Source organism: Centrocercus urophasianus, unplaced genomic scaffold (genome assembly GCF_019232065.1).
Source record: "Centrocercus urophasianus isolate 14NV4802_14NV808 unplaced genomic scaffold, USGS_Curo_1.0 seq_17, whole genome shotgun sequence".
NCBI lineage: Eukaryota > Metazoa > Chordata > Aves > Galliformes > Phasianidae > Centrocercus > Centrocercus urophasianus.
Window position 1 is genome coordinate 34,097,076 of NW_024884722.1, and position 23,413 is coordinate 34,120,488.

Here is a 23,413-nt window from a genome sequence, read left to right on the forward strand (position 1 = left end):
GTTATGAACAGTGTCTGTCTCTTCAACACAACCTTTTTAGGATTGCATAGATCGCCTCTGGTGCACCAGGAACTTAGCAGCAGGCCTGTTCCCTCCTCTTTGCCTCATCACTGCCTGAGCTGCCTGCAGGATCCTGCTGTGATCCCTAGTCCCTGTGGAAGATTGCTCCCAATGTTTGACAGATTTCACTGGATGAGCTCAAATACAGGGATATACTCTTCTAAGGCCTTCTAGGGTCCTACAACTAACTGGGGAATTTAAGGATGGAACCACATACCTTTTCCATCCCACTCAGCTTCCAAACATCAAAGCAGATGCTGTTTTCCACTTTTATCCCTGTTTCTATCATACTCCTAATCCAAAGGGTTAATATCCCCGTCAGCAACCTGAGTCATGGATTTCAAGGTTCCCTCCAGTATTTTGCTAAGTCTCAGCAGATTTCAGGCTGGCTGGTGGGGAGAAGTAAGATTTCTTGATACGTTATCTCCTTGCTGTGATACCAATGGAACGTGCTGGCCCTGCTGTTGGTGGCAAACAGCCTGCGAGGCAGGATGCCATGGGAATAGGCGGGGCATTGGCAGAACATGAACTCTTTCCAAAGGTGATGTATTGGCTCTTCACTGTGAGACTGACTTTTCAAGAGCTGGTGTAGTGATGGTGTGCTTGTCTTATAGAACCATAGAATTGCTTGGGTTGCAAGGGACCTTAAAGCCCACCCAGTGACAATCCCCTGTGGTGGGCATCCTCACTGCATGAGGATGGGCCTTAAGCTCATTCAGGGATGGGGAAACCACAGCTTTTTTAGGCAGCCTGTGACAGAGACTTCCAGCTCTTCTCTTACAAATCCACAGGAGCCACAATAGTCTTCATGAACCGCCTGAACCTGAATCCTTCCATTCTTATCTTCCAGTGTCGGTGCTCAGGAAAGTTGATGGAGGAGACACAAGCAAAGGTACCGGTGGGACACCGAGGACTTCCATCTGTCCTTGCTTTCTAGATGCTCCTCCAATGCAAATACAAATTTGAGCAGACCACAAAAGAGAGAGACTAACTAAATAGAGTGCTTATTTTTCTGTTCTTCCCCTTTGTTTTCCTTCTCTCAATTCTCATTCTGACTCATCTCATTGGCATGTGGTAGACATTCATCCAAACCCCTCCTTGCAACAACTCATTTTGGTAACCCATAGGTGCGCAGTGTCTGAGGCCAGCCGGGAAGCCGTTTATCCCCACTAAGAATTTACCACAACATTCCCAAGCCTAACGGACAGAAAATGCTCCATCTGTTAAAAATTCCAATTAAAAATCTCTCTTTGAGGTAATGTTGCAAGTGCTGGGCAAAGTAAAGAAACCCCTAAAGGGTATCTGCTTTTCTGTCCAACATCATCATCAGGACAGCAACCTTGCCGCCTTGTTTTTGCACAGCCAGCTGAGTTTCGGCCAAGAGACTCAGCATGAGAGCCAAAAGGCAACTCATTTGCATTGCAATTAAAACCTCAATTTGTATGGAAAGCGGCCTCACATTTGGGATGAAAGCCCACTGATTTGTTCTTGCAAAATACTGCTGGCTGGTGTCTCTGTCTGCTGGATGAGGCTTGGGCTTTCACTATCCTCAAAAGACTGTCTCAGAACTTGCCCTAATTTTGATGAATTTAAACAACAGCAAGATGAGCCGAGAAGATAACGACTGACTGGAGCTGCATGCACATAGCAGGGGACAGGTCAGACCTGCTGCACAATTCTGTGAGTTTCTGCTTGCCTCCGCAGGGCGCTGTCAGAAGGATGGACAGGGAATGAATAGAGTGACATTTCCTTTCCCCCAAAAAATGCACGGCGTTGCCCAGGCTTCTCTTCCTTAGGCTGGAATGTGTTGTGCCACTCTGAAACCTGGCTGGATTTCTGCAGACACTGAAAGAACCAGCATAAACACCGCATTATTTGGGGGCCGGGGAAGCCACAGCAGGTACCCCGAAGCAGTGACACACCACAGACTTTGGCATTCAGAGAATGGAAACTTCCTTTCAAACCTGTTCGTGCTGTGTTTTGCACAGCTGGTGTTTATAGCAGGGGCCTGGAACAAGGATCAGCTCTCAGTGAGAGTTTGCTGTTTGTCCAGACTCAAGATGTTCACCAAAGCTTGGGATCCCAACTGTGAGAAGGGAACGCAGGTCTGAAGCCTTTAGCATAATGCTGCTTATTTAATACAGAATGTCCAAAGTCCCTTTTATATGGATCCTGATGACAGCAGATAAGGTTTCCGAGCAAAGCCATCAGCAAAATCCTTCAGGGTTCTGGCAGAGACAGGCAGGGTGAATCAGGCAGCACCAGGCAGATCTCCCCTCCTGATTTCCCAGCCAAAGCACCCCGACAGCAGCAGGTAACTCCATCAGGTGAAGGGCTGGGCTGTGGGAGAAACCGTGGAAATGGTGATATGTAGAATCAGATGCCACCTCAGTGACTGCCTCTGAGCTTCTTCTCGTTCTGTTTTCCTTGAAGCCTATAAGACTAGTTGGAAATGAAAAAATAAGTGATAGCAGAGGCTCAACCACCTCAACTACATGGGCAGGCAAAAAGATCTGTCCATGCCAATTTACAGCCCTGGCTGCTGGACCCACATGCAAGAAGCTGAGATAAGCCAAAATTAACTTAAACCAACTGCTGCTCATTGCCCATTTCTGTGTACACAAAGATTTGAAACAGCACCTCAAAGGTCCAGAGAAGTAACCCAAAGCATCACAAAGAGCTGCAAGGGAGAGACCCTTGGGCTCCAGAATTGTGTCGCAATGTTCGAGGATGGAGATGCACCCTTGCAGCTGCAGGACTGGTGGAGGTTGGGACCCTCAGGCCAGCCAGCAGTGCTTTCTGTGCTTAGGAGACATCAGAAGAAACCATGCAGCAAATTTAGGCTTCAGCCCACGCTGCCCCAGGCTGACCCCCTCCCCCTGGAGGCCTTCAACAACTTGGTGTCTGGTCACGTTTGGATACCAAAGAGCTCCAGTACAAGACCAGGAAACTCTTCTTGGGAATCTCTTCCTGCTCACTGGGCCCAGAGCTGGGAAAATGACAAAACAGAACTGGGGAGGACCTTCCCAAGCTAACACCAGCTGACATTTTATGGACAATAATTGAGTAGAAAGTGACTAAGATGGGCTGCTCTACATGCATCCATACCTACACTTGCCAATGATGGCAACCAGCAGGGCTGGGGATGCTGCTGGAAACCCTCTGCAAGCAAACTTCACAAAGTGGCAGCAAAAAGCACCTCCTGCTGCAGAACATCATGATTTCAGCCCTGTGCTCACCAGCAGACACTCAGAGCACAGATGAGCTCAGGTTTGGAGAAAAACAAAGGTGCAGCCAAAACACTGGGCTGGTGCAAGAGTCCATTTTCTGCAGTGTGTGTTCCTGCTGGGTTACACAGGCAACACCAGGAGGCACCATGCAAATGCTTCACCACCTCTGTGCTCTTTGCAGAGAGTACCAAAAAGCAAAGCTTTCGTTGCCTTTGCTTGGCTTGTGCTCAAGAACCTTCCCTCCTTGTACTTTAAGAATCCTGAAATCTTCCCTGCCTGAAAGAGCCAAAAACAAAGCCACAGCGGTGTGCAGCAATGTGGGGACTCACCCAGGTCCACTCCCAGAGAAAGACCTCAGCTACTTCTCCCAGACACCAACAACTGCAGGGTCCTTCTCAGTTCTGAGCCCTTTTTTCTTTTTTTTCCAACTTGTATGTCTGGAGATGTCTCCTTCAAATTCCGGTCTGCCCTGGACATGCTATGTCCCAGAAAAACAGCTGTGCCTCAAAACCTTACTTCTCATTATTTTTAAGTGCCCTTACAGATGCCCATCACAGGAAGCAAATGCAGAAGAAGTGGGTACACATATCATACCTGAGCATCCTGGGGGAAATGCAGAACTCAGTGTGGCACTGCTGGGCTCGGCATCCCTGCCTGCCCCATTATTTCTCCTGACAGCACAGCACGCTTTACCAAAGCACAGTTTGTTCTGCCGTGAACAAACAAAACGAGGCCATGTTCAGCAAGACCCATGCAGTAAGTCAGACACTACAATGCAGAATTCAGCAGATTCCATTTAATGTCATGTGCATATATCCATACATTACTTATGTCAATGGTTTTGATGTGCGTGATGCCAGGTCTTGAAAAATCTACTTATTCTTTTACATCTGGGAGCGTGAATTCTCTCAAGCAATCGCCTTGGGATGGATTTGCTGTTTTAAAATCAGCTTTCAACCGCACACTTGCAAAGGCAATTACTGTGAACTGAAGGCAAAGCATGCAGAGCTAATCCCTAAAACTTGCAGATGGCTCTGCAAATACTGCTGCAAAGGGCTTTTGCCAAGAAATGTGGAATAGGAAGAAATCATCTCCCTTCCAGGGAGAGCTTCTAAGGAACGGGCTCATCTTGCTCAGCATCCCAGGCAACGGCGAGGCAAAGCACCAGAAGTAACACAGGAATGATTCCTCAAGGAGGTTGAAAAGAGGGCGGAAAAGTAAAGATAAAACGCTACCATCACCACCACCAACAACAACCCTAACCTAAACCAGAAGAAGCAAAAAGTGATACTGTCACCATCAAGAACTCACAACAGCGGGACATTTTGGGCAGCTCCTGGGCTGCCGGCTGCCTGCCCTGCCACGCGCTCCGCCACTGCACTTTTGGGGTAGATTTTTCAAGCCCTGGGGATGGTTCCAAGGAGGGCTTCTCAGATCCGCTCCCAGCTCCCACATGGTCAGAATGTATTGCATAGTATTTATTTCAGATAAGGCACTGGTTTGCCAAAGGTGAACAGCAATTCAACAGCAATGCAGTTTCCATACAATTTGATGACCTACAGTGCAATTACAATCAAAGGCAAGGTCGGGAAGATTAAACCTAGCTTAAAATTTAAGATTAATACTAGAAACATAAAGGAAACTACATTTTTCAAAAGCCTTTTTATTTTCCTTCACCATTGTTGTTTTACAATACAAATATCACCTTGTGAATACACAAAAACCCTACAGAAGATAACTCTGCTTCACGTAAAATACAGAATGTATATATATATATATATTCATATATTTTTTTTCTCTTCTTCATTCTTTAAAAAAAACTATTTTGTTCTGCACATTGGCAAGTTTAGGATAGAATACTTCCCCAGACATACAGTATGTATGGTAGGAGTGAAACTTATAGTTACATGCAGTTTCTGCACAAATATTTTAAAGAAATAGATTATCTTTGTTGTTTTTCCAACAACAGCTCAATATGGGATGGAGAAACCATTTGTAGTTCACTCAGTGATCATTTGTAAAATTCTTAAAAAACAGGAATTCATGGCTGTTTTCATATTAAAACACAGCTACCAAGTAGACAATAAAGTGATTTCTTTTAGTACGATCTGCTCACAATGTGTGAACAAGATCTGACCCTTCTTTTTTGGTTTATCCCTACCCATGGCAATTTCAACATTATAAGCAAATTTCCAGTTTAATTTAGCTATAAATGCAAAAATTAGTAATTATACAGTATATATATTTCTGCTTTCATGGAATACTTTATTTTAAATAAAGACATTTAAGACTGCCTACTGACCATACAATCAAGACAGGAAAGGCACTAGATACATAGACAAATCTCTCTCTCCCAAGAAGCATTTTCTTTAAATTTTAACTCTCTATTCTTCGACATGTAAAAATCTTTTCAAATTTAATTTTCATACACATTTTGAAAAATAAAGTTAGGAAATACTTATAAAATCACTTTACAACTTTTTTTTTTTTTTTTTTTTTTTTTTTTTTTTTTTTTGCACTTTTTGACACAGTCACTGCAGATTCTACAAAACCAAGATTAGCAAACCTTCCTGTGTCTATCATCTCGCTTGTATCGCGGTGCAACAGGTAGAAAGATTTCTCGATTTACCCGAGGCAGGTATCAGAAACCTTCATAGAGTCATTAGCTAGAAAATGGCTTACAGCCCAATCTTTGGGGCAAGAGATATGAAAAGTATGTTTTCCCAAGAAAATAATACGCATTATTCCCAGACGTGACTGGAAAGACCAGAACTTATGGTATAAAAGCTTTCATTTATGCTGTCGCATCATATACAAAGGAACACGGTGATGGGTAATGGAAATCCCAAATCTATTAACAAGAAATGTATAACAGTGCATGATAAGTTAAATTCTCTTTATTGTTGTCCAACGCAGATCCTTTGGAGAGAAAAAAAAGATCACAGTGCTTACCAGGTAACTGAATAGGTTAAGTCAAGGGAGCTGTTAAAAGAAAGGGTTAGGGAGGGGTTGGGGTTGCTTTGTTGTTTTTTTATGGCATCTTCTTGCATGGAGTTCTTAGCACTTGGGACGGGCCCTTTCCCCCTCTGTCCACCAACACGCTGCTATGTGTCATTCACCAGCCGGCTGTATTTCACCTGCCTGCCCCGGTGCAGCACTGGCCAGGGGAAGGGCCAGTGGTAGGAGCGAGGTACAATTCCTTGGACATTCTTTTCAAAGTACTGGAAAGGCTTGTACCACCAGACTCTTGCAAGGAGGTTGGTTTGGGAAGCTTCTTTTAGCACCTGCAGACGGACAGTCAGAAAACAGAATTATAAGAGAGCGCACCTCCTGCATGACTTCACTGTTTGACAATCACTCCCATGTATCAGCGCTAGCCTTTGCTTACAGCTGTTTCCAAAAACCTCTTGGCATCTTGAGGTATCTGCTGAACAAATCTGTACAAAGATCTGCCAAACAGCCAAGCTGCTTTTCCACAGCCTCCCTGCACACAGAACTTGCTGCACCTCAGTGACACTTGCCACCATTTCCAAGCCCTCAGCTGCTCAACAACAGCTCCAAGCAGAAAAACTGCATGTCAAAAAAGGTCAATCTCACCTTTCTACCAGGAGCCCAGCTGTGTGCATGCCTTGGCCCATCTGGAAGAGGCAAAAAACCTGCCCTGGCCTTGGTGTGCACTCACACCACAGCCACCACCCTTTTTACTGCTCTTGGCTATGAGCAAGCCACAGCTGAAATAAAAGGAGTGGGCAGGTGCTGAGGGAGTCAAGCGAGCACCTTGCTGCACATTCACTGTGCCACAGCAGGGAAGCCAGGCATCAGCCCACTGGGAAGTGCAAGCACAGGGCCTGCACATCAAGCTTTCTTTCTATCCCATAAACTCACATGTAAAAAAATCCACTTTCTGAAAGGAGCTTTTTAAGGTCACAAACAAGCCACGGCACAGGGAGCAGCACCAGGGACAGACAATAGGACACAAACACATGCTCAGGAAAGGATCCAGCAATCAATATTCCCCAGCATCTTAGCAGATGAGGGTAACAGTGCTGAGCCATCTCCTCTGAGCCTCAGCACGCCGCAAAAGAGATACATGTCCATACAGTAAGGCAAAGAGCTCTTCTGAAGCATGTTCTCATCAGAACTCAAAGCTTCAGTAGCTTCCCAGCTGGAAACATGACCACTCAGCGCTGCATTTTGATAGACTTTGGGAAATCTGAGGCATGGAAGCCAACCGAGTGCTGTGTGACAACAGGAAGTTCAGGCACAGACTTTAATGAACACAGTAGCTTCCGAAGTGAATGAACATGAAACTGCATGATCTGCATCAGGCATTTGGAAGCAGAAATATGCAACAAGGTTGGGGGTGCTGCTGCAAGTAGCACAAAAAAGGAGGAATAGCATACGACACAGCAGCTATATAGACCTTGGTATGAACTGAAAATCAGCACCACAGTATTAACTCATTTCCTACTATCATACTGGGTCTTTGTCAAACATAATTAACTGCTACTGAATGCAACAGTTATGTAAAATGCCTTCTCCATGTTGCACAGAAAATATCTGGACACTGATTAGTTGTTACAGGCCTAAAAGAAGTCTAGGATAACTTCTCTTAATTCACTGTGTGCAAAAAAGCGTTACCTCTATAAGCTATGTTAGAACACAACAAAAACTGCCCAAATTCAGAGGGATTTCAAAACCTCAGGTTACACAGCCTACGGAAAGCCTTCAAATATTTTCTGCAGTCGAGACACAAGATGAAACCAAACAACAGTGCCTCTTCTCCTGTAAGCCCATCATGAAAAGGAAGATCAAGATGCTCCAGAGGGACAGACGCCTGCAGAAAGGCTCAGGACAATGTGTGGATATTCACCCCCACCACAATATAGCAAACAGAGTTATAAGGATCCAAAGACTGGGAGAAACTTACTTGCTGGTTGGCCATTGTGTGATACCACCAGAAAAGTCTTGTAGTGATGTAGTAAGCCACCACCACGTCCACAGTGTAGTGGTCATGAGCAAGGAGGATGCAGAACATCCCAGCCATGCTGAGCATCCAGCAAAGCCAGTGATACCACCAGAGTCGCCGTGGGGAATCTGCAAAGAAGCATAAGCAGGCTGTTAGGAAGCATGCAGAGGAGGGCCATCAAAATGACCCAAGGGATGGAACACCTCTCCTATCAGGACAAGCTGACAGAGCTGGGGCTGTTCAGTCTGGATGAGAGAAGACTCCGGGGGGACCTGAGAGCAGCCTGTCAGTGTCTAAAGGGGAGGTGTAAGAAAGAAGGGGACAGACTCTTTAGCAGGATCTGTGCAATAGGACAAGGAGAAAGGGTTTCAAACTAACAGGGGGAAGATTTAGATTGGATACATGGAAGAAGTTTTTTACAATAAGGGTGATGAGGCACTGGCACAGGTTGCCTGGAGAGGCAGTGGCCGCCCCGTCCCTGGGGACAAGAAGGGTCAGGCTGGATGGGATTTGAGCTGTACGCATCTCTGTTCACTGCAGAGAGACTGAACTAAATGACTTTAAGGGTTTTTTCCAACTGGGATGATTCCATGATTTCAAAACATTATCAGCACTCAGGACCATTGCTGTAATTATAAGAGGATGCACACTGCAATCCTGGGTGGGTAGAAGAGTTGAGATTAAGAGCAGGAATGCTGAGATGACAAAAGCACCACCATTCTGTCAGAGTGCAGCTTTCTAGTGTACTTAGAAGTGATTAAACACTTTATAGAAAGGTTATGAAACCTTAGAGAAACAAGCCAGATACATAAAAATCTGATATATCCTGGTCTGTAAAATTAACTGCTGTATACCTCAACATTAATTCTACATAGCTGACAATCCATTCCTCTTGCTTTTCATAAAAGGCAAAATGAGTGACCCTGGCATCCATCTCTCTAGACAAGGGGATGCAGTTCAAATACCATCCACGGGGCACGGTTCAATGAAGGTATAAACTATATTCTAGTCAAAACACTGGAATTCAGATATATACTTCAGACATGCACATGGGAAGGTGTTGTATTTTGTCTCCAAAGTTTTCTCTTTCAGTAAAATCTATGTCCTCGAAGTTGTATTTCTTTTACTTCACGGGAACAGGTGCACTTCCACTGAAGCGGTATTTACCAATCCGCACAGCAGCCATTCTTTGATGAGCTGGGAATGTACACAACAGGAGATTGCTGATGAACATACTTACACTCTTTGATAAATAAGTATGTGAGAGTTAATATGACGGTGTGCCCGCTGTACAGATAGTCGCCGCACATGTTGTGGGATCCTGTGATGGACAATCCTCCGCCAGCTATCAGCTTCATTATCCTTCGCAGGTGAGATTCCCAGTCTCCAAAAAGCTGGTGGAAGAGCAAACCGCAAATGAACGATGTTATATCACTGCTAACCTTTCCAAATTTAAAGCACACCATCAGTCAGCTGTTTGTCTTTCACTTGTTCTCTCTTTTTGCCTTGATATGAAAGAATTTATTCAGTAATGTGTGCATTAGGGAAGTCTGCATATGAGCACAGGCTGCACACGCCTGCATTCGTTTGTTATCTGAAGTATTCTCAAGAGAGAGAACCAAGAAAATTATTGCAACTTTCCTACAAATACAATATCCCAAAGGATTACGTTTTTTCTCCTGCACCCACAAGACAGACAGAAGAGGCAGTATTATTTATCCGTACAGATATTCGTGAATGTATGTATATGTGCAAAAAAGCCCTATACCATGTCACATCTGGTTGCAATGAGAAACATGGCACCTTTCAGTCTGACACCATATCAAAGAAAGGTCCAAGAAGTGTCAACTTCCTGTCAGTGGCCACACTGAGTAAGGAACTAAGGGTAAAACAGGTAAGTAAGCAGAAACTGCTGCTATTTATAAGTACTTATTGCTGCTACCATGAAAAGGCATTATCTTTCTCCAAGGCCTTGCTGGCGTTGTTGTCAATGTTTGAGGCTGTGTGGGAAACTACTGTAATGTGAATCTTCAAGACCACGTAAGGGGTTCAGATTTTTCATTCATTATGTCCTTTTATAAGCCCCACAGGTACAGTGAGGAGCAGAATAAGGACTACTGCAAAACATGTGAATTCTGTAATAGTCTCAAAAAATCCAGCTTCGCAAAAAGAAAAGGAGATAAAAATATTTCCAGTTATAGTTAGAAATTTCTCATGATTGCTAAACATCTGTTTCCCCTTCTGTTCAAGAGGCAACACAATTTAAATAAATCAAGCTTAATTTAATTCATCTTGTTCGTAACAGTGCAAGCCCTGCAGATGATAATCCAACTGAAAATGAGACCAACTGCCCAAGTTGGACATCCAAGCTGCCTAAAGCCAGATTTAACACACATTTTGAGTTTCTCACTACAAACACTAAAGGATCCCCCTGCCCTGCCTTGGGAAGTTTTAAAACTATTTCTTCCCACTTCACACCAGAAAAGAAATATAAATGGGATTTGTCATAGCACAAACCATAGCACAAGCTAAACCTCCGCAGGGGCTCCAGTTCACAACACCCACACTACCAATAGGGATGGTCCTCCACACCTGAATGATCTGCTCTGCATGACCTGCAACTCATACTGTTGGCTCAGAAGGCATTCCTGAAAATCTTCCATTTGCCTTTGAAAAGCCAAAGTGAATCAAGTCCTTCTCTTGGATTTGTTGCCCAACAGGTTGCTGGCCCTGTCCCTAGACCTTGCATTTGCTGCTCACAGCCCTAACATCAATCCAGCCACTAAAGAAATTCTCAAAGATAATGTGGGGAAAGCACAACTTGGAGGTACTGAGCACCACCAGGACCCAACGGACACAGGAACCAACTGAGTTTGGAGGAAGCCAAATGGGTCAGCACACTCAACTGCACATCTGCTGGATCCTTACCTCATTTCACTAAGTTTTACAATCCATTTAATGGTCAGAAGGAACACAGAATGCCCTGGTTAGCCATCACAGACAACTTGTTCATTTGCTTTAAACTTCCTTCTTGTTTTAACAAGTGGAAACTGTACTTTCTGGACAGATCTATGCAGAGTCTTTGTAGCAATCAAATATTTCCTACTAGCAATTCCTTATGAAGCATTAAGATGTTCCCAAAGCCCACCCCGTGATTGTTAAAAGTAAGGTAATGAGATGTTATTTTTTCCCACCAGGGTATCTAAAGCTTTCAAGAAAGCTCAGCTAAGCTTTTAAGCAGAGCAATGAAAGAACGCAACATAGGCTTGTCTTTACTTGAGCAACGAGCCCTACTTGCTGTAAATTTCTGAAGATGACAGATGTACTCAGGTTAGCCCACAAATATCTGTGTGGGTTTTTTTTTTATTTCATAATGGCTGACTGATCAAATACATTGTTGACTCTATAGCCTCTACTTCTCTTTATAAAAGACTGACGTCCCTCAAGAAGCCACACGTGGCTTGGCAAAGCTCTGCGCTGCCAAACAAACAATAAAGCACGTTTGTTAGCTTTACCTCCCCAAGGAACTCAAGTGTTTTGGCCCTGTTTGCACCACAGGTTTGTATGTTTCAGCAAACCTCATAAAAACAGTGACAGCACGTGCCTCGAGTTGAATCACAGGTTTGATTTATGGCTTTACTGCCTGTCATCTGCCTCGTGGCTGTGCACACAACCCTGAACCCTGCACGCCACAGAATTTCTGTTTCACAGAAATTACATTTCTGCCTTTTCTCTTACAGTAGAGGCAAGGAGAGGCAAGGAGATGAACGCTATGAAGAAAAATCTTGTGTATGAAGCTTATGAAGACATGAAGCTTATGTGACAGAGGTGGACTGAACACCAACACCTCAGTAACTCGGCTTCACCACAGCTTTTGTAAGCCCATGTGGCACAATAAACAGTCAGGGATAGCTCAGGGAGGGTCAAGCCCTTGCACTAACACAACTGCAATATATCCAGGAACTAATAGCAGCAAAGACTTTCATGTGAAACTGACTTTTAAAAGTCTCCTTGGATCGTTTTCAACCAGAAATCATGAATGGGTTTAACAACAGGTTGCAACCCTGAACTGCTTTAGCAAAGAGGAAAAATGCTGAACGTTACGAATCAGTTACAACTGCTACAGAAACTATGTAGATGTGCAGAAGGAAGCTGCCGTCCCACTCCCACCTTCCCAGCACCCCCTCGTGTCAAATTGTTTTCAAATTAGTAACGATCACTGCGAAACCACTGTCCACAGTTCTGTCAACGGTGGGACAAGGGAATCATTAAAATACAGAAAGTTAGTGAAAAGTTTACCTTTGGAGAACACTTGAAATGCATTCCAGGTACTGGGAGTGTAGTTACATACATTGTAATACACCGATACAGATATAGTGTGCCAACTATACAAAAAAACCTTCTGCCAATTATAGACCTAGAAGAAGAAAAAAAAGAAGAAAATACAATAAGGAAAGGTAAACAAAACACACAAGCTAGTAACTTTGGTCTTCTTGACGCTTTTGAAACTTGGAACTTTGTTCATCTATGTCAGCTTTCACCTAGGAATACTGACTTCCTTTACAAATATTCCCACGCTTTGCAGGTCAGAAATACACAAATGGCTCAACTAACTCGGTTAGTTAACTAACTAACGTTACCCAGGAAGTTGGCTATAGGAAATTTAAGGATTAAAATACAAATGCCTAAGCAGATTTAGTGCTGAAAACATTCCAAGGGATTTCATGCCCACACCCTTCCATTAGCTTAGAATGTCACTAATTTTCTATTCAAGGAGGGGGATAAACTTGCAATATTTTCATTAAAAGATGAAAAGGACTAAGTTAATTTCTGCTGACACACACCTCTTAGTAATTAGAAAGGAATGCTGTAGAAGGAATAGCTTGTATGAACCAAATGAATGAGAACATTTATTTCTCGAGCAGCATTAAGGGAGAAAGCAGCTCACATCAGCAATAGAATGTCCAAAATACCGACTGAGAGCTGCAGCAGCTGCAGAATGGGGTGTTTTCGTAGGAGGGCACTCTCCAGGCAAGCAGTCACAGTTGCAAATGAGATTCATTCATTGAGGCCTGCCAATAAATTGCTCAATTTTGGGGTAACATAGGGAAGTTTTGTAAACACAATGAGAGCAGAGTTTTAAGTCTGACTCAAAAGCAACAGCCAGCTCCAAACCAGGCCTACTGAGTTTAACTGCTACATACCAGGCAACACCACAAGAAAAAAGCTTCCAGCACATCCATCAGCTTGCACAGCTTTTCATGAAAAAAAATCACCAATATCTTTATATAACAGAGGCCAGACCCAGCTACAACAGCTCAAGACTTTAACCACTGCTGTATCCTGCTGGCTACAGACCCTTTGGTTTTGGTTGATTCTACACCACTGCTATCTAGAGTTAAGGTTATTTGGGGAATACAAAGGTTACAATACAAGGTGCGAGTCCTCACATTCATTCCTACTCTGAAGCTTTCACTTTGAAAGATGCAATAATAATTTTTTTACGAAGTTGAAGTTGTTTCATAGCTCAACATTGATCGTATTTTCCTTTTAATAGCTTTCGGCAGAGTTATTAAACTGATTGCTCTGCTCTCAGAGGAGTTCAACTTTGTAGTGCCAGATCAATAAGAACGTGAGCGTCCTAATTTATCAGAAAAGCTTCAAATCCTCCAGTGCAAGTGCATTTTGCACTTGAGTGCTCACTGAGTGCTCTCAGCTACTGAAGCACTGTACTTTGAGACTTTTCCCCCTCCCAGTGCAGCCAAGGACGCAGCCGGGAGCTAAGCAGCACACTGTATTAGTGTAGCTGCATGGACCGAGTAGTAGAATCAGATTCACCAAAGTGGGGAAAGTCCTTGTGCTGAAGACACCACGCCACCAGGGCAGTGGTTTTCCTCTGTGGCTCCTATGAGAAAATTCTCCCTTGGAAAGGTGATCCATTCTCACACATGCTCAGCTTTTTAACCACACTCAAGCTTGTTTATCTTTATACCCCTGTATAAAGACAAAGAGTAGGGTTGGGGAATTAAAAGCGGCAGCACATTTGAAAGGCCAAAGAAGTGGCAGTATTTTACTGAGCAATGAACGTTTGTGTTAACGTTACCCATGAATCTACTTAGTTTAAAGTAGATTTAGTGTGCTTTGGCTTAGGAAAGTCTGCATCAAAGTGATCTGCTATGTAGCATTAAAGAAAAAAAAAATCCAAAAGGCCCCATATTTTCCCCTTTCAGCAAGGTTTGGCATATGTGTGTGTGAGCCAGTTAACAAGTATGCTGTAAGCTTATTACTGGCAAAGATTATTACAGTTATCCAGACCTTATCCAACATGGGTAGCAAGTACACTAACTTATCACATATGTGCTGCTTGAGTGGGCTCCTCACACTCTACAGAAAAACACTCGGGGCAACCAGCCAAGCCCCATGCATCCTCCCCACTCCTGCTCTCTGGTGAAACCAACCTAATCCCCTTGCCAAAAATACCAGGGGCAGGATTCTGTGAGGATATGCAAGGAAAGAAGGCGCTTATCTCCCTCTAATACACCTAATGCCTGCTCCAGAACCCTCGCTGCTGAGCAAGCTGAGCAGACAGAAAACTCCAGTATCTACCTGACTTTAACATTATTTTCTGGAGAAGAAAGAACTAGCAGGAGCCAATCTGCAAGTCTGCACCATGGTTAGCTGGATGGATACAACCAGCATCCAATTCCACTTCATGTCTGGTTTTGTAGCACATCAAAAGACATGTAGGTCCTATTCACCTTCATTATGCAATGCCTGGACAAAACAAGGAAGAGATTGGTATCGTGAATGACACGTCTCTATCAGCCTTCATCACTTGGGAGAAAAACATGGGATGAAATCAGGCTATTGGTAAATAATGGATATGGTGTGAGAAGCAATAAGAGTTTCCCTGCTTGACAATGACAACCTCGTGCTTCTGGCTCATCAGTGATCCCAAACTTTCCCTCAGAGATATTGACGGGTGGTAGCTCTGTCAACTAAGTAGGAGAAGAAATGGGTCTCCTGCCCAGCAACCACCAGGCTTCACAGCTCACCTTCCCGTCTGCAACAATGGCTATCCCTGACATTGCTGATGCTCAAGAAAGTGAGAAAAGTCCATCTGGCTTCATTTCCTCCCTTCATTCTTGAATTAAGTTTCAAAGAGAGGTGATAATGCTCTCTACCAAGTGATTCAGTTCTTTTATAGCACTTGGTGGTTCACCAACCAAAGCCATTAGAATGAGGACTTCTAGACAAAGCCGTATCACCAGACCCTGTTCCTTTCTGCTCCTCACTCATAGCCCAGGCCTCTCAGACCACGACAACTCTGCTTCTATACACACAAGAAGAAAGGTCTCTAATGTGTTACGCAACCAGTACTCATACTGACTTGGCACAGAATAGCTGTTCCAGGACTGATACTGCAAATGGAAAGACCTATGACTCCATAACATCGTCACCTTACAGCCAAAGCAGAAGAACACATCAAGCAAATAGAAGGAAAACTCTCCACATTTACCAAGGATGCCAAAATACTTTGCTATTACTTTAACCCATCTCTCATTGCTTTGAAATCTCCAAACACTTCACAGACTCTGCTGTTCTTAATCCATCACAGTGTGCTTGAACCCTTGTACTGCCCAACACACGTTTGAAAGCAATTTCCCATGGTCTTCTCTGGGTTCTTCCCTTGGTTTTGAACATTTCTGCTCTGGGACACCAGTTATGGTTCCCCTTTTCATCACAGGATCACAGCAGCAAAGAGAGCTCAGTATTGCAGCTACCACCATGGGAGCCTGACGCAGAAGCTTATACAGCAAGAGACCATGTCAGGTTAGATTCTTCTTCCTGTACATACATGAACACACACACAAAAAAGCAATTTCACAGTTCCTAAGCATTGTATAATAAGAATGGACTACATTAACCATTCTAGAAACTTTCCTTTAAGAAACACCGTGGAAATGCACAATGGTCTTAAAATTTCAGCAGAGAAAACCCAATAACTTTTATAAAGCAACAATAAAGATGAATAAACAACAGCAATTTTTCCAATATTCATTAATGACCTTTGTATTTCATAAAATAAGGTGTGAGATTTTTTTTTGTTTTTTTTTTTCGATAGGAGGTGCTTGTCCACAGTTAATTTGTGAAAAGATACACAGCAAAAGCTGGGATGTCTGGGATAGGTCCCTAGGATGAGAAACTGATAGCATCAGATTGCTTAAACATTTGTCAGATAGCTGTGGAAATCTACAGCTCTGTTACGTAAAGGTATCCTGCCCCAGCACAGCAGTTCACTCCAGCTGCCTGTACCTTAGCAAGCTGGTGAACAACCTGAATACATTTAAGTTTTAATAATTTTCTCCATTATAAGGGTGAGTGAGCTGCCACCTCAGGTTTTACTGTTTTGAAAAAGAGAAACTGAAAACTTTAAGGTCATTACAAAGTCCTGCAAACCAAAGGATCTTGTATTTAACATGGTGCTGCACAGACTAAATGCCTTCCAGCTGTTGTTTGTTGGTTTTGTTGTTGTTTTTTGGTTTTTGTTTTTGTTTTTTAATATGGGAACCACATGAAAAAAAAAGAGACCTTGTGTTAGAGGAGGAAAATCCCTTTGGTCGAGACAGCTCTAGAGCACACTTCTGCCTGGTTTTAGAAAGGAAAGGCGACATGCCACTTGATATTGCTTAGAGCCACTTAACTTTGAACACTCCAACGCAGTCCAAGGTATGGATTTATGGCATTTTAAAGGAACTGAATTAAACATCCACTTGCATAGTCACCGTGTAGAGGACAAGAGGTAGGTGAACTGCACTGGCAAGCAAATTCTCTGTTGCAATTCTGAGCAGGTATAAGCAAGTACCCAAATAGCTTTGCAAATTCACTGTGTATCCGCACTTCTGCATATTTTATGATAAGCTTTCAACATACTCTGTTCCTGACATTACCTGTACTACTGAATGTCAAGCAGAAAATGTCCTTTAGAAGTTTTAATGCAGCATTGCTTCGGTTCACAGCACTGCCTGCTGTTTAGTGCCTGTCGATGCAGCCTGCTGATGAGGCCTGCTACCTCCAGCAAGTGCTTGTCCTGCTGGGGGACTTCAACCACTCAGACATCTGCTGGAAATGCACCATGGCAAGCTGCAGGCAATCCAGGAGGCTCCTGAAATGCACCGAGGATAACTTTCTGAGTCAAGTAATGCGTGGCCCCACCAGGGAGGGATGCAATACTGGACTTGCTGCTCACCAACCCAAATGACCTGATTGATGACATCAGGATTGGAGGCTGCCTGGGCTGTAGTGACTGTGATGAGATGGAGTTCATGGTCCTGAGGGATATGAGACAGGTAAAGAGTAAAATCAAGATGCTAAGTTTTATGAAAGTTAACTTGCAGCACTTCAGAGAGTCAGTCAACAAAACACCCTCGGAAACTGTCCCATGGGCAAGGGTGTGGAGCAGAGCTGGCAGATCTTTAAGGAAGCTTTTCTCAGTGCACAAGAGCTCTCCATCCCCAGGTGTAGCAAGTCAGGAAGGCATCATGGGAGGAATATAAGGAAGCTGCTGGGATGTGTAGGGATAGGATCTCAGGCCCAGCTTGAACTGAACTTGGCTAGGGATGCCAAGAATACAAAAGGCTTCTACACGTACCTCAACCAGAAAAGAATAGTCCAGGAGGCTGTACTCCTCCTAGTGAGTGACAGAACAGGCTGGTAACAACAGACAAGGAGAAAGCTGAAGTACTTCACAACTTTTTTCCCTCAGTCTTCTCCAACAACTGCTCACCACACAGACCTCATATGTTTGGTTTGACAGGATGACATTGGGAAAGCAGTGTCCTTCCACTGTAAGTGAAGAACAGGTCCATGACCACCTGAGGAACCTGAGCCATCCACAAGTCTATGAGCCCCAATGAGACGCATCCCAGAGTTCTGAGAGAATTAGCTGATGTAGTCGCCAAGCCACTCTCAATGGTATTTGAAAAGTCGTGGCAATCAGGTGAAGTCCCTGCTGACTTGAAAAAAGGCAACACTGTGCCCATTTTCAAGAAGGGTAAAAAGGGTGATCCTGAGAACTACCATTCTGTCAGTCCCATCTCTGTGCTGCGAAAGATCATGATGCAGATCACCCTGGAAGCTATGCTAAGGCACACTGAAGGCAGGGAGCTGATAGAAGAGAACCAGCATGGCTTCAGTGAGGGCAAATCCTGCCTGGCCAACCTAGTGGCTTTTTATGATGGTGTCATTGTGTCAGTGTACAAGGGAAGAACCACCGCTGTCATCTATCTGGACTTCAGTAAGGCCTCTGACACAGTAACCCACAACATCCTTCTCTCCAAATTGGAAAATATGGATTTTATGGGTAGACTGTTCAATGGATGAAGAACTGGCTGCAAATAGTAGTGGTCAATGGCTCAACATCTGGATGGAGATCAGTGACAAGTGGTGTACCACAAGGGCCAGTGCAGGACCAATACTCTTTAATATCTTCACCAATTACACTGACAGTGGGGTCGAGTGCACCCTCAGCAAGTTTGCCAATGACACCAAGCTGTGGAGTGCGGTGACACACCAGAGGGATGGGATGCTAGCCAGAGGGATCTAGACAGGCTGAGCAGTAGGCCCAGGTTCAACAAATCCAAATGCAAGATCTTGCACCTGGGTCAAGGCAACCCTCACTACCAATACAAGCTGGGGGATGAAAGGATTGAGAGGAGCCCTGCCAAAAAAGACCTGAGGGTAAGGATGGATGAGAAGCTGGACACAAGACAGCAATGTGCCCTCACAACCCAGAAAGCCAACCATACCCTGAGCTGCATCTAAAGAAACGTGATAAGCAGGGCAAGGGAGATGATCCTGCCCCTCTGCACTGTGCTGGTGAGGCATCACCTGGAGCACTGCATCCAGATGTGGAGTCCTCAGTGCAGGAGAGACATGGATCTGCTGGAGCGTAACCAGACAAGAGCCACAAAAATGATCCAGAGAATGGAACCTCCCCAGTCAGGACAGGCTGAGAGAACTGCAGCTGTGCTGGAGAAGAGAAGGGTCCATGGTGACCTGATAGAGGCCTTTCAGTATCTAAAGAGGAGCTACAGCAAAGACTCTTTAACAGAATCTGTGGTGACAGAACAGAGAGAAATGGCTTCAAGAGCCTTAGAGAGGGTAGATTTAGGCTAGATATAAGGAAAAAGAGACTTCCAAGGTAAAGCAGGATCAGGCCCTGTGTAAGCTGATCTAGCTGTGCATGTTCCTGTTTGCTGCAGGGGAGTTGGACTAGATGACCTTTAAAGGTCCCTTCCAACTCTATGGATTCTATGGAAAATACTGTGATCTTAGGGTAGGACCTTAACATCAAGTAAACTACAGTGAGAATTCCCAAATCAGTTCATAGATGATGACTTATATGTTCATTCACCTACAGATAGGACAGTCAAATGAGTTAAGAATATAGTTACACTCAATTCAAGGCTTTTCACATTTTAAAAGGGTTAACATTAACTCTGCAGGCAATTGAGATCATAGTTTCTTATGTAGCAGAACTCCCTGCTTTTGTACAAGCAGCCCACACAAACTGCAGAAACCGTGGTATGGCATCTATTTCAGTCTGGGATACCATAACCAGAAAGACCACAAGAAACATCACTTTACTTGGACTGTACCTGACCTCCAAATCCATCACAAGTACACCCTAGGACACCAAGTTTCCAAAAGGTTTTACTTACTTGTATTTTAACAGCAGCCACTGAACAAACCACAGTCCTACAAGGATCATGCCGTTAATTTCACAAATAGAAAAGGCCCATTGCACCCGATCAAAACGATCAAAAAATGCATCTGGTAGGGGAGGCTGCACCTCCTTGGGAGGCACTCGTTCGTGAACAACTGAGATAGTCACTGTGGTAAAGATGAAACAAAAAAGTGCATAAATAAAAGCCAGGAGAGTTTTGCCCCATTCCATGGGATACTGCAAGCGCTCTGGCTCTGGCATGGGGATCTTTATCATCTCCTTCTTATAACCATTTGGCACTCCATTCAACTTTGTTTTACTACTCAAGCCATTTTCATGTGCGGTGCTGTTAACACTGACACGGATGTGCCCGTTGACATGCCCATTTTTGTGAGCCTCTATGTGATGAGCCATTTTTAAAGCCTCGATCATGTGCAAGAGCTGCTGGCCACTGTCGGACGACACTCGGGAGAGAGGCGTCTTCTTGAAATCCTCCTCCGTCAGGTTGATCAAATCCTGCCCGGTGAAGCTTTTCAATGGCTCACAGTACTCCGGCACAGCATTTTCCATGAGCCAATTTGTCACCTCCTCAGGTGACCACGACACCACTTCTTTCATCCTGCCAGGCAGCCGGAGCACAGTCTTACATCGATTTTAAAGTGGGCAGCAGTCACTGCCGCTCCAGCACATCAGAAGGCTCCTCCTTGGCTTCATCTTGTCCAAGGAAGCAGTTTGGCAGGAGACAAGTCCCTGTCTCTGACCATTTGATGTGAGCACCCAGGTGCTGTGGCGAGCGCAGCAAACAGTTCACTTCATATTCATGTTGGCATTCTTCTTCCTGGGGAGGGAAAAAAAACCAAACAGGCACTTAACATTTACTGAAAGTTTGCAATTCAGGTTTAAAGACAAAATGACTGCCAAAGAATAGGCAGATTCTGGCTTGGAAAAGAGAGACTGATTTGAGTGCCAGCCTTGCATGCACAAGCTTTGTCCCCTCTGAGCTTGTTGCCAATTATTCCAGAGCCTTAACAATTTTTATTAAAAACAATGCTTCATAGCTGAGTTGAAGACTTCTTTTGCTCTGGACTGAACTGGACACGTGAGATACAGCTTTTAATCTCTTTCTCTGCGGAATCACCTAGGTCTGATGCTCAATAAAAGACGAAGCTTTGGAAGAAGGGCTCACAGCACTCCAGGTATACCACCTCTAACTTGGTGCACGTGCCAAGCACGTGCGTGCACTAAAATACACAAAGCTAACAAAGATAACGATAAATGCTCTCCCTTGCAACTACCTTCACTATTTAAATTCACAGGAAGAAAGCATACAGCTCTATTTTCTTTCTTCCTTTTGGCAGTGGGATCACATGTACTGAGAAAAGCTGTCAGACACAGATCACTTCATTATTCAAGTGGTGTTTAGCAAATCGGTGTTTAGTTACAGAGCTCCGAACATGGAAAAACAGGACTGATTGAATTATGCATGTTAACCCACATTACACACCCCAAGCAGACTCTCACCAGAGGACAGCTTGGCTTGATATCACACCATGCTGTGCTGACACCATGCTGTGCTGCATTGTCACAGGGCACCTGCGCTCCTGGGTCCCATACTGGCTGCAGCACAAAGCCTGGACGTGATCTACGCCACACTACCATCCATTTTGATGCCCACAATATTCCCATCTCAGGTGATGTGCCACCAAAGAGCTCCATCAGCTGCCTCTGCGAGCTTTGCTTTACAAATTCAGCACGGATGTGGGGCTGTCAGAGCACTTGGCACACATCATGAGGTGGGGTAGTATTAAGGCTTTTAACTTTTATAAGTTGGAGAGCAAATGCCAGTTTCGCAAACACACAGAAAGCTGGAAAGAACGAGAGAACATCTTTAGCCATTATCTTCCTAGCACATCAGTCTTTCTGTCCAGCCCCTGACAAAACACTGCAGCTTCCTGCTTGCTTAAGGAGTCAGGATCCCCAAGACACAGAACTGCTTTTATCACAGTGCAAAAAAAATGCAGCCAATCCCAACATTACATCTCATTGCTCACAATGTGTACACCTTCTCTTGCCTGGGCTAAGCTAGTAAATTTTAAGATGAATTCTACACGCATGTGAAAGAACAAAAAACTGTTGCCAATTGTAAATGCTATTCTCATACTAGCACAAAAGTCATAATATGCTCCTGTAACCTTATGAGACGGGCCTGGCAGCTCTGCGAGAAGTAGCAAATGTGTGCTTCTGGCAGCAAAACTGTGGGAGCCTGCAACATTGCTTAAAGAAAATACAGTCAATTCTGAATCATGTACGTGCTTTATTCCTTAAACTCACCATCAATAATGCCTTTAAGAGACATGATGCAGAAAAATAGATGGCTCAAGTCCTGCGTTTTTGTCCCTTTAGAGTATAAAAGCATTTTTTCCAAGAAACTGTACTGGTTTTAAAAAATGAGGAATCCTATCTCACGTATACATGGGCACACACCTTCATCCCTGTTAGAAACCCAGGTCTCACCTTCTGCAGAGGAACAGCAAATGGCAGCACTGGGACCAAAGAGGAGCTAAAGTGCACAGAGTCCCAGAGTCCCAGTCTTTGCTGCTCTGGCAGCGTGAGCTCAGCACCTGCTGGGTGAAATCCCAGCCTCTGCCACCATGCCACCAGCACATAAATTCCTTGGAGCACCTTTCACAAAGGCAGAGTAACTGATACACACGGAAGAAGGCTGAAAGTCTCAGCTTGAAAGTTAAAACGAAGAATAACATCTAACATTTCTAACACAAACACCCATTTCATAGCTTGTCTGAAACAGAGGGCAAATAGGCAAAACAAGTTTTTTTACCACGAGGTTTCTTTCCCAGCTTGTCACACGGAAAATATCTCCTTTCTTCAACGTGCATTGCTAAAAGCTCGACCAGGTAAGGTCTGCAGAAGCAACCTGAGTGCCTCATGGTGCCACCATTGCCCTAAGTAAGGTTTGCTCTTGTCCACAGAAGCCAAAGACGTCAGCCACTGCTGAAGTGCACTGGGGCTCTGTGCACTGGGTTGGGAGCTCAGGCAGGCAACAAAAATGCTCCCTCCATCTGCATCAGATCTGATTCATTAAGGAGCCGGTATCTGGTAATGAACTATAAATACGAATGTGATTAGCATAATGATACCAATTGCACCATCACAGTGACAACACAGGACAAAAACCGGTATCTCAAAACAGCCCTCACGAGACTGAGAGAGATGAAGCAACTTTGGCAAGTTTCCCAGCTCCCACCTTCTCATGTTTACACAACCTTTTCTCTGCATTCACTGCAAATATTAAAGGAACTTACAGATCCTCTTCCAATTTCAAAACAGGGAGTGCTAGTAACCGAAGCTCTTCCCCCTACCACTTCAATCTAACCAGAGTGGTTGGAATACCAAAATAACACCAGG

General features: G+C 44.2%; 1 protein-coding gene across 7 annotated transcripts in view; it reads right to left on the minus strand.

Annotated features, from left to right (window-relative positions):
* Positions 1–4,933: 4,933 nt before the first annotated feature.
* Positions 4,934–23,413, minus strand: part of SGMS1 (sphingomyelin synthase 1) — a 35,986-nt gene continuing 17,506 nt past the window's right edge. For all 7 annotated transcript variants that reach the window (XM_042818382.1, XM_042818381.1, XM_042818377.1 and 4 more), the window contains exons 2-6: positions 19,983–20,825; positions 12,559–12,676; positions 9,500–9,653; positions 8,221–8,387; positions 4,934–6,574 (exon numbers count right to left, since the gene is read on the minus strand). In XM_042818382.1, the coding sequence (XP_042674316.1) occupies positions 6,395–6,574; positions 8,221–8,387; positions 9,500–9,653; positions 12,559–12,676; positions 19,983–20,605 (1,242 nt within the window). In that variant the 5' untranslated portion in view covers positions 20,606–20,825 and the 3' untranslated portion in view covers positions 4,934–6,394. The remainder of the gene's footprint in view (positions 6,575–8,220; positions 8,388–9,499; positions 9,654–12,558; positions 12,677–19,982; positions 20,826–23,413) is intronic.